At 36.3% G+C, this 14,538-nt stretch overlaps 1 protein-coding gene across 1 annotated transcript in view; it reads left to right on the forward strand.

Annotated features, from left to right (window-relative positions):
• QRFPR (pyroglutamylated RFamide peptide receptor) overlaps positions 1 to 13,471 on the forward strand; it is a 35,417-nt gene extending 21,946 nt beyond the window's left edge. Inside the window, exons 2-6 of the mRNA XM_004594535.2 lie at positions 4,158 to 4,316; positions 7,022 to 7,083; positions 10,664 to 10,899; positions 12,268 to 12,365; positions 13,071 to 13,471. Of these exons, the coding sequence (XP_004594592.2) occupies positions 4,158 to 4,316; positions 7,022 to 7,083; positions 10,664 to 10,899; positions 12,268 to 12,365; positions 13,071 to 13,471 (956 nt within the window). The remainder of the gene's footprint in view (positions 1 to 4,157; positions 4,317 to 7,021; positions 7,084 to 10,663; positions 10,900 to 12,267; positions 12,366 to 13,070) is intronic.
• Positions 13,472 to 14,538: the final 1,067 nt, after the last annotated feature.

A 14,538-nucleotide genomic window follows, 5' to 3' on the forward strand; every position in this document is an offset into this window, starting at 1 on the left:
GAGCTGCCATTTATGCGAGAGCCCATCCTATAGCAGGTGTTTTTGTCATTTTACAAAACATATCAAACCTGTGACAGGCGGATATTATTACTTCTATTATCCAACTGAGATGAGTCAAGATCAGAGTATATCTTGGTGTCTGGGAAGCAGTTAATGAGTGAATTGTGCTATTGTCACAGGCATAATAAATGTAAGAGGGACAAGATTATAATGATATATATATAAAATACATATAATGATATATATATACACACACTATAGTGAATACTGCCACAAAAATCATTTATCTTGATAGTCATACTTAAAATACATTGATATTGGATGCATGTCTGTATCATGACAAGTTTTTTTGCCATATTCCTTTAGCCTTGGGACAGTTTATCCTTTTATAAGTAATTTGGTTGGAAGAATGGAAAAATCTGACCAAATTTGCAAGAGAACCTGTGAGAGTATACACAATAGCAATTTACTCACATATTTATTTACTCAAGAATTCCACCTAAAACAGGAATTGAAGCTAGCTAATTCATTCACAGTATAACAGATATCCAAATACAGTGAGATTACTGGCATTGAAAGTAAATTCTGTCACTTGTTATCACGGCTATCTTTCTAAACAAAGGGGACAGACCTGCCAAACAGTTTGAAGGTAGTGAATTGCAGCAAAAATACCTACCAATGATACACAATAGCAAGGATGAAAACATCAAAGAGGCAGAACCTGAAGAATTCATGGTGGAAAAATTACTGGACTGATGTGTGCAGAGTGGGAATGATGAATATTTTCTGAAGAAGAAAGGCCTTCCAGGCATCAAGAATCCCTAGAAACCTGAAGAAGACTTACACTGAAGTAAACCTGAAGATTTACACTGAATAAATAGAATCATTTCTCAAAAAGTTGACAAGGAGAAAGCTAGTGTAAAAAGAAGATCTTTTTCTGAAAGCGGATCTTATAAATCAAAGAAAGGCTCTACTGCTGATAAACTATCAGGCTTTGCCGGAGGGCTTGATTCATATCAAATACTTTGTGTCCCAGACAGCAGTAGAGAATTAATAATCCTCATGAGATGGAAAGGTGAAGATGGAACTGATGTGGCACTGGCCAAAGAACCAGAGAAGTGTCCTAAGTTTGTAATGGTTATCTATGAAGGAAGATTGCTTCCGTATCCTTGTCTTGGAGATGACGAAGCTCAGTGATTTGGATTTGAGTTTTTAAATTACTAGGGTGAAGAAACAAGTGTCTTTAGTGAATATTGATTGGTATACTGATTTTGAAAGTGATGTTGGAGCAGTTTTATTTTGTATCAGTAGCACAGATCGTTTCCAACAGTAAAAAAAAAAAAGAAAAAAAAAAAAGCTTCTAAACAAGAAAGAGCCTTATCTTTGAACAGAGGTGAAATCTGGCAAAATGTAGCAGGGTATGGGAATGAGTCAGATAAGATCTTGGGCTGCCATGTGGAACTTCCAAAAGGGCTTGAACAAAGTTAATCTAGAGTGATCTCCGCATAGGTTTCCCCCTTAAACAATTGGATAGGAGGTAAGAGGATCTTGAGCTAATACAATTTTCTGTTATTATAGTTCATTTCAAACTAATTCATGTTTAACAGAGGATAACAATTTTTTAAAATCAGAAGAGGGATTTAATAAATTTTTTTATGAATAATAAGAATAAATAGTAATAAACTTCTTTATGAGGAAGAATTGCTCCTTATTTTTCAAATAAATAAAATTTTAAAATAAAATAGAACTTAAAAAGCCAGTCCTGACGCTGCTTCCAACTCCTGGGTCTCCTAATTTGCACCCTGGGATGTAACAGAAAATGATTCAAATAGTTGTGTTCTTGTCAATCACAGGAGGATTTAGCATGAGTTCTTGCCTCCTGGCTTCAGTCTGGCTGCGTTCTAGCTATTGCAGAATTTTGGAGAATGAATCAACAAATGGAAAAGCTCTCCACCTCTTCCTTCTCTGTTTCTATACCTTGCAAATGAAATAGATATCTACATTTTAAGTTAAATTTTTAAATAAAGAAATATGTTTTTAGATTCAAGAAGGTAATATAATTCTATAGTCCCTACCTAGAATACATCTTGAACATGGGGGTTCTCTTCTCTGTGGTCCAGGGAAACAGTAGGTTGGAGAAAGCATATCAAGTAAGGGGCAGCAAGCTACTAGGAAAGAATAGAGCAGTAACACAAAAATTTCTTTCACATATATGAGCAGGAGATGTTTAGGAAAGGTAATTGATCGGTTCTGAGACTTGCTGAAAACAAAACCAGAAATAGGTGAAATTGCAAACTTTCTACTCTACAATTTCCAGACCTCTCCAAAGTTGAACATGATGTTTTTTATGAATGAAAAGCCTCCTGGTCGTTCATTCTTCTTGTTTCTGTTAGTATTTATCTAGGACCTACTAGGTATCATGCTAATTTCTGGGTATAAACAAAGGAGAAAACTGCCAAAATTCTCTGTCATTGGGGTGATTACCTTTTACTAAAGCTGGGAACACTTTCAATCATGGTAAAGACTGAATAGAAAAAGAGAGATTATGAGTGAAAAAGGAATGGATGGAACAGGCTGTAGTTACAAATATTGGTGCCAAATATGTTGGCCTCATTGAAAGGGGCCTATAATCATGAGTTTGAAGGAAAAAAAAAAGAAGATAGGTAGATAGATAGATAGATGATGATAGATATGTGTGTGTGTGTGTGTGTGTGTGTGTGTGTGTGTGTGTATGTAGAGATACAGAGATGAGGAATTGCCTTATGACTGAAGAATTCAACAATTTACTCTCTTCACGCTGGAGGCTCCAGAATCCCTGTGATGTAGCCCCAGCTTAAGTACTAAGGTCTGAGAACTGGAGGAACCAATGATATGAGTCCGTATTTTAGGCTGAACACCTGAGAATCACAAGCACTGATGACTGAGAATAGAAGACGACGTTCCAGTTCAAGCAAAGAGCAAATTCACACTTGCTTTGCTTTTTGTTCTATGTGTGCCTCACTGGACTGCTTGATGCCCAACTGCATTGTGAAGACAAACTTATTTACTCAGTCTGTGAATTTGAGGGCTAATGCTTCCCAGAGACAGCCTCACAGACACACCCAGAAAGAATATTTTAACAGCTGTCTGAGTACCTGCTAGCTGGTCAGCTCGACACATAACTTTAACCTGACATATAACCAATCTGGTGACATTTGAGTAAACATTTCAGTTGAGGATGCGAGAGTGTTATTTTAGAGAAGAGCATTCTTTGTTGGAGTAAGAAGGAAAAGCAGGGCAAAGGCCCATGCTAGAAATGTGCAAGAAATTTATTTCTTTTGGAGGTGCTTGAGCTTGGGAAAGCCTTTGTGGGCGAGGTTGAAGAAAGGACCTCTGCTTCTGGAGCAAGTATGGAGTGCATGACCTGCGAGATCTCCTCGTTGTTCATATTCTCTGACTAACTGGGGGTGGTGAGCATGATGGACTCAAGAGTGGTGATGCCAGCCAGAAGTAATTCCAAATCCAAATGGTGAACAAAGGGTCTGGATAGATAGTCCTAGCATTCAAAATATTACATTCAAGTATTTTGAAAATGTTATTATATCATCTGTATACACATGTATACCAAATGGTATATATTTTCAGGCCAAATCTTGTTCTATAGCTGACAGTTTGAGATTTTTGCATTACAGTAAGTGAAATCAGTTAGGAATGTAATATTGTAATTCATAAAGGTAATCTCAGACAGTCAAAGAAGCATTAAAAACACAGAGAAAGCTGGGCATCTTTGATCAGAATTATTCTTTCATTATGATTCCACAGGCTATCAATACAAGAAAAAAAAACTAAGAACTTATTCACAGTTTTGACAGCAGGCATCCAGTTCATGCTTACTTTTCTTTTTCCTGAGCAACAGTAATATTGATTTTCAAAGCCTATTGTCAAAGACTAGATAATTATTTGCCTAATATGTCTTCTTTTGCACAAACACACACTTTTTAGAAATGTGGAGTCCAGTTAGAGAAAATGTAGTCCAATGCAACTTTTCTCAATTGTTGTTATAATATAATCATAGACTTTTGAGTAAAGGCTCATAATTTATTAACTGTGAGCATTACAGAGCTAGCTGGAAAGTTTATTCTTCCGAATGTATGAATTATCCTCTTTCTTTGCTGCAGGTGCCTTCATTTGTAAGATGGTTCCGTTTGTCCAGTCTACTGCTATTGTGACTGAAATCCTCACTATGACCTGCATCGCTGTGGAAAGGCACCAAGGACTCGTTCACCCCTTTAAAATGAAGGGGCAGTACACCAACCAGAGGGCTTTCACAATGCTAGGTGAGGCCACTGTGCCCGTGGCAGTAGTAATGCCATTCTTCATGACAGAGCACAGAAAACAACACATTACCTAACACAGTAGCTTTTTGTCTGACGTGTGGACATTAGGGTATAAACTGAGGGTTTCAGTTCTCTGCTTATTTGACTAAGATGTGTCATTTTGCATACACTTCTTCAGTTGGTGCTAAATTTTTAAGCCTTCTGTTCAGCAACTCTATGAGAGCCCATCAGTGACATTGGCACATTAACATTCATGAAAATTGACAAATGGTCCTCAGTCAAGAGATTCCAAGCTGAACAGTGATATGGGATAAGAAACAGTAATTTGAAAAATGCAGAGAATAGAGGTTCTGACCAAAGATGACCCTGGCTATAAGAGCACACGAGCTGAAGGCCAGAGTGTCTGAGGACATTGTAAACTGAATTCTAAAATCCTTGACAAGGATAAATTCCACCTGCTTCATAATTATGCTTCGGGAATTTGAGGCTTGCCAGCTTGCCTTGCTTCTGATTTGGCAAGCCATGATGAAAATGGAAAATGGAAATTTTAAGAACAAGTCCTAAAGCCTTGTACAACAAAAATGGAAATATTTTATATTCAGTAATTATAATTGAGCCATTAAAAACCTTAATGTGCTCCACAGTGCTTCAATTTGTTATACCAAATTTGAAGATTAAAAACAAGTAATACAATAATCAAAGAAAGTAATTTTTTTCTATCCCACTTGAAGGAAAAGTGAGTAAACATTGATTTATTTTGTAAGATTTAGCCAGCATTGATTGGATTTTAGTTACTAAAAGAATCCCTGAAGGCTTTGCAATGCCAAATTCATTTTATACACTTTGATGCGAATTGGTTAATCAATGGGAGAGGACATTGTTAGTGTTAGTCAGCCATTTTCAAATTTATGTCACATCTTCCCTGCAAAGAATTCAAGGATTTCTGTCCTGTTAACAATTGAAATCCTTCTAACATCAGGGCATCTAAAAATTGCTTGTGGTTGTAGATGGTAGTTAAAGAAAGGAATGCACATAGGAAAGGAGTTATTAAAAAATAAAAGAGAAGAGAAAGTTTCAACATCTAAAAGCAAATTTTTTAGTGGACTTTCAAGATAATTTCTACTCACAAAAGTGGCAGAAAGAAAAGAAGGCTGTGAAACAAGCCTTCAAGGCCTTCTGTCCTTTGTTGCCTGGCATCTTTGTATTAATATCATTCAGTCCTACAAGTCCCTATTTGTCCTTCCAGGTGAGAGTGCCTGTCCCCAGAGGTCTTTCCTGAGAGTGCAGTCATGCTCCTCTAGCTCTAGACTATCCCCAGGCAGTTATGGGCCCAAGATGGTTGGCGATGAGCTAGGCCAATTAGACCCAATTCCTCCAGAGTGTACTTGTCATTAGAAACACAAAAACATCTGCATGGCTGTATATGACAATACAGAGATGGGGTTGGGGGCAGAGAGAGAGAGAGAGAGAGAGAGAGAGAGAGAGAGAGAGGTTTGTTTCTCAGTGATTCATGATTGCTGGATCATAGTGACTTTTTTTAGGCACTGTCAATTCATGTACTTGTGATACACATTAATTCTGCTTTAGGTGAGTCTCAAAGTCCTAGAAATCCAAAATAACATGATTGTTTTCTTAGTAATCCCACACAATATAGAAATAACAAGCAGAGGAATTTCCCCCTAAATCAAAATGGGTGCGCTTGGCTCTGTCTTCCTCTTGGTTTGTAGAGATCCATATGGGAAATGCCTCTTGGAACTTGATTTCATTTTTTGTTGTTAAATTGCTTTTAATGAACTTGTAGAGGACAGAATTTGGAAAGAGCACCTAGTGTTTAAAGTAGTAAGTATTTGTTTTCCAAATAAGAAAGTAATTACAGTATCATGATGCTGAAAGTCACTTTACTTTGGATTTTTTTAAAAAGTGATCTAGGCTCCTCTGTGTCATGCTCAAAAATTTAGTCATTCAACACATATGGGTGTACTCCTGCCACAACTGGGAGTTTTCCTTGGAATATTGTTTGAAGAACAAATAATAAATAATATTGTCCTTGCCCTCAAAGGAGTTCAGAGGAAATTAAGAAAAAATGTGCCAGAGTAGTAAAATTGCTGTGCTGTTCAGCACATGGAGACAAAGAGGCAGTCCGTTCATTTGGGAAGGGTGCTGTCTTCAAGGGATTCCTGGAGAAAGCGATTCTTAGTCATTTCCTGAAAGATGAGCATACAGGTAGACAACAGGCATGGAATGGCCAGTGCATAATGAAAGTACAATAGTATAAAGCAGTGCTGTGCGTTAAGGGAACCAAACATTTCTCAGTGAAAACTGGTGTAAAGCCCTCAGGACTAACTCTGGGAGGACAGAGGCAAATGACAGTGGAGGGAATCCTCTAACCAAACTAAGGGATTTGGTTTCATCTAATAGGCAGCTTTCATATAACATTATGAAAGAGTTTTAAGCTTGAAAACATTGTTCTAGAGGTCCAGCAACAGTTTTGAAGATGGTGAGAGAATGGAATCAAGAGCCTGTGAGGAAACATGGTGCTGCCATGAGAAAGAGGTGACAGAATGCACTGAATAGAAGGAGTATTTATTATTACAGAAATAAGTGTATACATATATATTTGTATATAACATAATTATCTCTCTCTCTATATATATATATATATATAACTTATTGAATTGTATGCTAATAATTTTCCTGTTTTACAGGTGTGGTCTGGTTGGTGGCAATCATCGTAGGATCACCCATGTGGCATGTACAACAACTTGAGGTAGACCTGTGGCTGGTATTGATAACCATATTGTTGAAATATTTTTCCACATTTAATTGTAATCATTTTTCTTCCTGCATTACAAAAAAGATTGTATGACCTCCGTTGTTTCAATAATGATCTTACAAGTAGAATACAATAATTTTTGAGACTTTCCCTGTTTTAAATTGGTATTATATTACTAATACTTGAATGCCTAAAACAAAACTTTATAAAAGTAACAAAGTCACTTTCCCATTTAACTGCAAGCTGTGAAGATTTTTCTTAATGATCCTTAATGTTTTGCAATTTTTTTTAGCAGTTCAGTGCTCATCAGAAAGTGAGCTGTCAGGTAAAAGTACATTTTAAAAGTAGCTAGAATTTTTAAAAATGAAATTGGCATACTGAATGAGCTGTAAGCTTATAGGTGAGAGCAAAAGAGCAACTTTCTAATATGCCTTGCTACCTATAAAAAATGCATCTTAGGACTTCCCAATTCTGAAGATGAAACACTGTGATGAAACCTGGAGCACATTTTGCAACTCTTCTAGTCATTCATATAACAGAATTCCTGGGGTCACTTTCAGTCACTAGAACTGTACCACTTCTGTTATTAAAATGTCGAGTCCAGTGTCACACTCACATAGAGTCATACACTCAGTCACTTAAAGTTCTCCCTCCCCCTGCTGTGGTGTGGATTCCTGAACAAGGTTATCATGATCTGTTTCCTTGCCTCCTGTGTCTTTCGTTTCCTGCGACTTCCTTCTCTTCTCTATGCCTACTCAACTGGCTGCCTCTTTCTTCCCCTAGACTTGAGGAAAATGGGAAGAAGGAGGAAGAGAGGATCTTTGGAGTCAGTACCTTCTGGGTGCAGCTCATGCCCCTAACTTATTCTTGAGGTTTTTTGTTTGTTTGTTTGTTTTTGTTTTCGTTTTTAAGATAAACCCATTGACAGTGCTGGCTCCATTCTGCAGCTGCCTACTCATGAAGACATTTTGGATTCCATACACAACTTCAACCACCTGCTCCTCTCTGTTGAAGCTATCTTCATCTCCTGTAGGATGCTCCTATTAATGGAGCCTTTTCATTGCTTCAATCCAGCTTCCAATTGTGAGGCCGATTCCTGGCCCGTAAAAAAGAAATGCAATGACTTTTTAAAATGATGTAATTATATCATATGCTGTAGAAAATGTGTACTGTATAACTTAATTGGCGAAGATGATCCTCTCTCTTACATAGATCAGCCAAATCAGATTTGTTTCTTGTAAAAAAAAATTCTGATTTTGTATGCTCAAATCAGATAAATTCTTAATGTGCATCCCACAGCCAGCTTCACCTTCACACAGAGTGTTAGAGAGAGCGCAGGTGAGCATGCAGAGATCCTTATCTCCTCACCTGGATGGTGTGCGGTGTGCTGTCATCCACACCGTTCACTAGTGGTTGCTTTGCTTTGTTTTTACTGGGATCTCACCCAGAATGATGTATTTGACAATTTTCACAGGATAGAAGCAAGCCTGTGGTTATATTAAAATTGTCATCACTTTCTGTCCCTTCACTGTAGGGGGAAAATATGAATTTACAATTTCCCAATTCTTGTCAAAATGCTTTTTTTCCTAATGCCAGGATTTGCCTTGAACCCTCCCTCCCTACCAAAAAAAATATGTCAAATCAGAGAAAATTTGCAAGGCCTACCATGGGTTTATGATGCCTGGACCAAAGTAGTGTTGCAAGAAAAACCCAGGTCATAATTTGTAACATTCTTTCTTTTAGTGAGTAACCAAAAAGTTTATTTTCCTCAGTTGGTTGAAATTAAATATTAGTTGTAAAACTAAATATTGACTGTTCAGGTTTTGGGCAGTGAGACTAAAACCTTAGCAGCCATCTGGAAAACTCCAGAGTGACAAAAAGGATAGTGGTTTTGATGAATTCATTTTCATTTCTATCACCAAGACAAATGACTTGAATGTGCCTTAAATGTTTAGTTTTTTCTTTGAAATAAAGTGTTTTGGAACTTTCTGCTGTTATCATTTTTATTTTAAACATCTGAAAATAAGTCTAAACATTAGAAATCATGCAACAGAGTGATAAATGAGGAAAACAGATTGAATATCATTTGTTTGTAAAATAGCAAAATATTTGCAATCATAAATCAGATTTTGGAGCTATTGAAATTCAGGAATATTTATCTGGACATTATCAATTGAAAATCCATGACCAAGAAATATGAGATTCAAAATACTCTAAAATTCATAGTCTCTGAATGTCTTCACTTAAAAAATTTAAAGTTTTGGTAGTACTTTGGATTTCAGATTTTCATAATAAGGATACTCAACTTGTACCAAAAAGAAATCAGATCAATAAAACAAATGCATTCTAAACACTTTTAAATTGACTGAAGTTTGAATCACAATTTCTCATTAATCTCACAGCTTATAAGATGTTAATTTCATTTTTAGCATTTTCTAAGCCATCTGATCCATGCATTATGAAATGCCAGTAACAACCAATGATGGACTTTTGATACTGTTTGATTTAAGCAAACTTAAACCTCTTCAAAATTTCTCTGTTCAATAATTGAATCACATTTAACACTAAACTAGCCAGAACACCTGAAAGAGGTGTGTAATAAATGCTTCAGTAATTATTCTGTTCTTTCAACCAAGTGAAATTTGTGACTACTGGAATTAAATGTTGATAAAGATAAGTAAATAAAATGAAAGTGAACAGTTCATGAATTTGTTTCACTTAAATTAGAAAAAGAATAAAACTCTTAAGAACTCGAGCAGTCAGTTGAAAAACACATTTCACCATAAAAGAATAATCACATTTGTATCTCCTTAAAAATACACTTGGCCCTTTACATCCAGAGGTTTTACAGCTATAGATTTAAACAACCACAGAGTGAAAGTAATTGAAATAGTGTTCTATCCATACTGAACGCATGCAAACATTTTCCCTTGACTTATTCTGTAAAAATAGGACATAACAGCTGTGTTACAAGGCATTGGGTAATCATGAGAAGTATCGAATACTACTGCATGTACAGATCAAATTTTTTCCCAGCACCATTTGTAGAAGAGACCATCCTTTGTCCCCAGATTGATATGTTTGCTTGTCAAAAATTAGCAGGCTGTATTTCTGTGGGTTCATGTCTGGGATTTCTGTTTTGTTCTGTTGATCTTCATGTTTGTTTTTACTCTATTTTAAGTCTGTTTTGATTACACTTGCCTGTGGTTTGTTCTGAAGCCTGGTATTATGATACCTCCAGTTTTGTGTTTGTTGTTTAAGATTGTTTTAGCTATTCAGGGTCTCTTGTGCTTACACATGAGTTTTGGATTCATTTCTTCTAGATATAAGAACATATCACAAGTATTTTGATTGAGATCACATTAGATGATATTAATTCTACAAATCCATGATTGTGGCAGATTTTTCCATGTTTTGATGACTTCTTTTATTTCTTTATTTAAGGTTTTATAGTTTTTATGATATAGATTCCTAATGTCCTTGGTTAAGTTTATTCCAAGATATTTATTTTTTATGACTATTGTGAATGGGACTGATCTTACAAGATTTTAATGGAATTACTCTTTTTATAAAGATTAAGTATGACTTCTTATATGAAAAAGAACACATCTGCTGCTTGGAAGAGTGGACCAGCCCCATGCACCAGAAAATCTACACCACATTTATCCTTGTTATTCTCTTCCTCCTACCTCTTTTGGTGATGCTCATCCTGTACAGTAAAATTGGTTATGAACTTTGGATTAAAAAAAGAGTTGGAGATGGCTCAGTGCTTCGAACCATCCATGGGAAAGAAATGTCCAAGATAGCCAGGTATGTCTAATGGAATACTCACCACTGTTCAAAATAGTTTTCTTCAGTTGAACTGGGAAAGATGGCTTCAAGGCATTTTAGAACTGTATAATTTAGTCAGAACATCATTCGTAAGTTACTCTGATTGCATTTGTAAACTCTTGACATTTTATTAGTGACAGAAAGAACAAGATCATCAATCCCAATTCAAAGGGGATGTGATAAGTAGAGAAACTTCCTTGGAATTTACAACTCTTTTGTATTTTCATCTATATGTAAATAGGAAATAATAGAAAACACTATGGCTAGTGTCAGAATCCTGTGGCGTGGTCTCACTGTTCTCTCAGCAGCTTATCACCATGAGATACAGATCAGTCTTGTTCCCAAGCTTCCATTTTCATTACTCATTCCAGGGAGCATCACACCCATCCTTACTTCCTCCCGCACAGGGATGGTGCCAAAATGCATGAGATGATATGTAGGAACATCCTGTGGGAGTCAGAGGATGCATTTACTTCAAATTATTATTGTTGATACACTTATTTTATTTTCTTTCTGATCATGATGAGTAAAAATTTTAAAACATAGTGTGGTTTATAATCTATGCTAAATGTCTATGATAAAAACGACCCTAGATGAAATCTAATAATGTGATGGGATCTTATTTAAGTGTGCAGTGGCCTCTAGTGTCTAGTGTGTATAAAGAAATTCTTTGTGAACTGGGGTACAGGACTGTGTTTATCTTGGGATCAGCTGCCAAGTTGGCAGTTTCCCTCAAAAATCATACTTTGAAATAAGAGAAAGTGAGTATGAACTGCTATATACTTAAAACACCATGAAAAACAAGTAGATGCTTTCTACATTTTAAATTTTCAAGAATATTGGATAAAATTAAGTGTCTGGTTATTCATGTTATTTAGGTTTATGAAGAGGATTACATTTTAACTCTACCTTGGACTTCTCACATGTCATAATTGTTGCTATTTTGCCATCATAGACATGCATGTTCCTCAAAATAGAGCTAATAAAGCTTAGCCACTGACACTCAACTGCCACAAATTCAAATTCCAGGTACATGTTTTAGAAGCCATCTTAATTTACAGGATATTAACTAGGTGTGTGCTTCAGTTTTTGCTTCTGCCAAAGGCTCATTTGGGAAAGTTAATGCCATCATCCATGCCAAACATCTTACGGGGTGCCAGACCCTCAACGAGAATCCGGCCTTACAGTACTCATGATGTAAGGTGTGGGGGGAAATGATGAGCAGCCCACAGCTCACCTAGTATGAACTTTTAAATTTGAAAACTTAGGTTTAACAGCATCGGCTCTATGTTTATTCAATAACTTTACAATCAGTTTAAACAACACAATGTTTGCTTGTGGGTCTAGGAAGAAGAAGCGAGCCGTCATTATGATGTTGACAGTGGTGGCTCTCTTTGTAGTGTGCTGGGCACCTTTCCACATAGTTCACATGATGAATGAATACAGTGAGTACTTGTCATTCTCACTTGATAGATGTTCTGATTCATTTCCTGCTAGAATCAATGGAACTTGTTGCTATTCATTTAGATAATCAAGTACCAGATACCTAATATGTTACCTTCATGTTTTCAAGAACATTGGTTCATGATGGGATAAGTAATTATGAACAGTATGACTAAATCTTTAATAATTACAGAATAAAGAAAAGCTTTGAGATTTCTCTCCCAGGTTACTCCAGTTCTTTCCAAGTTATTTAAATATTAACAGAGTTGTGACATTTTTTGTGTGTTCCATATTTAAAACTCTGACTTGAATCATATAAATTTAATCATGCGCTTGGATGTCAATCTGACCTGAAATGTTTTCTCTCTGGTAACTCAGCACTTACTGGGGTCCTCATTATGACTGTGTTTCTGTGATTCAAGTGAACATTGAAAGGTAACTGTGGTTTGCAGTTTCCAGTTATAATGCTATGCCCATGATAACTGCCAGGCTATGTTTATAAGGCTAAATTCTCTAAATCTGAAGACTCATCTCAGAAGTTATTTTTGTTCTTATATCAAATGCCTCCCCAATATGCTCTTGAGAACTTTCCATGTTTTCAAGCCCTTGTGTAAGTGTAAGTTTTTGGGAAAAACAGATAACAAACTGAAGTTACATGATATGTTCATTAAAACCAATGTTAATTCTGAAGTATTTCTTTATTTCAGGTAATTTTGAAGAAAAATATGATGATGTCACAATCAAGATGATTTTTGCTATAGTGCAAGTAATTGGATTTTCCAACTCCATCTGCAATCCAATTGTCTACGCATTTATGAATGAAAACTTCAAGAAGAATTTTCTGTCTGCGGTTTGTTATTGCATAGTAAAAGAAACCTTCTCTCCAGTACATAGGCATGGAAATTCAGGAATTACACTGATGCAGAAGAAAGCAAAATTTTCCAGAAGAGAGAACCCAGTAGAAGAGACCAAAGGAGAAGCCTTCAGTGACGGCAACATTGAAGTCAAACTCTGTGAACAGCCAGAGGAGAAAAAACATCTCAGACGACATCATGCCCTCTTTAGTTCTGAACTGTCTGAGAATTCTGCTCTAGGCAGTGGACATTAGCTGCATCAAAATCTTCATAACTAATGCTTTTCATTTGTAACTCGAAGAGGAAATTATTTTGAACAAACGTCAAAGACCATTTTGTGATGCAAATGTCAACCCCCAAAATCACTTTTCCATTGAAAGATGGCATTATACATAAATTTAAGATTTTGAAAAATTTATAAACAATCTATAGAGAAAACATTGTTCTTGAGTAACAGTTTTCCCCTGTACAGTCAATGTCATGTGATTTTCAATGTAATACAAAGTTGAATGAGAAAGTTATTTGGAAATTATATCTTCAATGAATATTGTTACTAGTCAGACATTGTACTGTCATGTTTAGTGTGCTGCGGAGTTAAATGCTATAGTCTTTTGCAAATGAATCATATGCCATAATCATAAACCCAAATGAAATGGAGAAGCAGCCAAGTGGCAGATAAATGAGACTGCATTGGGGCTCCTTGCAGCCCTCATGGTGATGGTTTCTATGACGAATGGCCGATATCTTAACCTTTTGTAAGCTTATGTATTTCTCCTCTGTTAACTGGCAGTGAACCTTCCTTTATTCACAGAATTGCTATAACAGGAACAGAGAAGCGCTTAATTTTCACAAGCACATTCGTATTCTAAAGCACTTTAAGGTCTAGAGAATTATGATAGCTGCTTGGGCTTCCTCTTTCTGCTGCCTTTTCTTTCTGAGGCTTTTACCCATGCCTGTACAGTGTCTTCCACATGCCTGTTTTGTCACTGCAATCTCTAACCAAAAGAAGGATATTTGGGAAACTTCATTTATGATTGACTGTAATGTATTTAGACTAAACTATGTCAGATGTTTATGATTATCAGCCTCTGGTTTTACTAGCGGATTGGAAGGTCCCATATATGATTAAGAGAGTAATGATTGAATCAATTTTAAGCCCACAAAATGTGATAATGCCCTAAGCTGGCCTCCGAGAATAGGGTCAGAAAGAATTCTCCATTCAAGGCCTGGCGCAATTACCTGGAGGCTAAATCCTCATCTTGCATCCACCAGGATCCCATATGGGTGTTGGTTTGCATCCTGGCTGCTTCACTTCCAAAAC

The sequence above is a fragment of the Ochotona princeps genome, chromosome 7, assembly GCF_030435755.1.
Source record: "Ochotona princeps isolate mOchPri1 chromosome 7, mOchPri1.hap1, whole genome shotgun sequence".
Lineage (NCBI taxonomy): Eukaryota > Metazoa > Chordata > Mammalia > Lagomorpha > Ochotonidae > Ochotona > Ochotona princeps.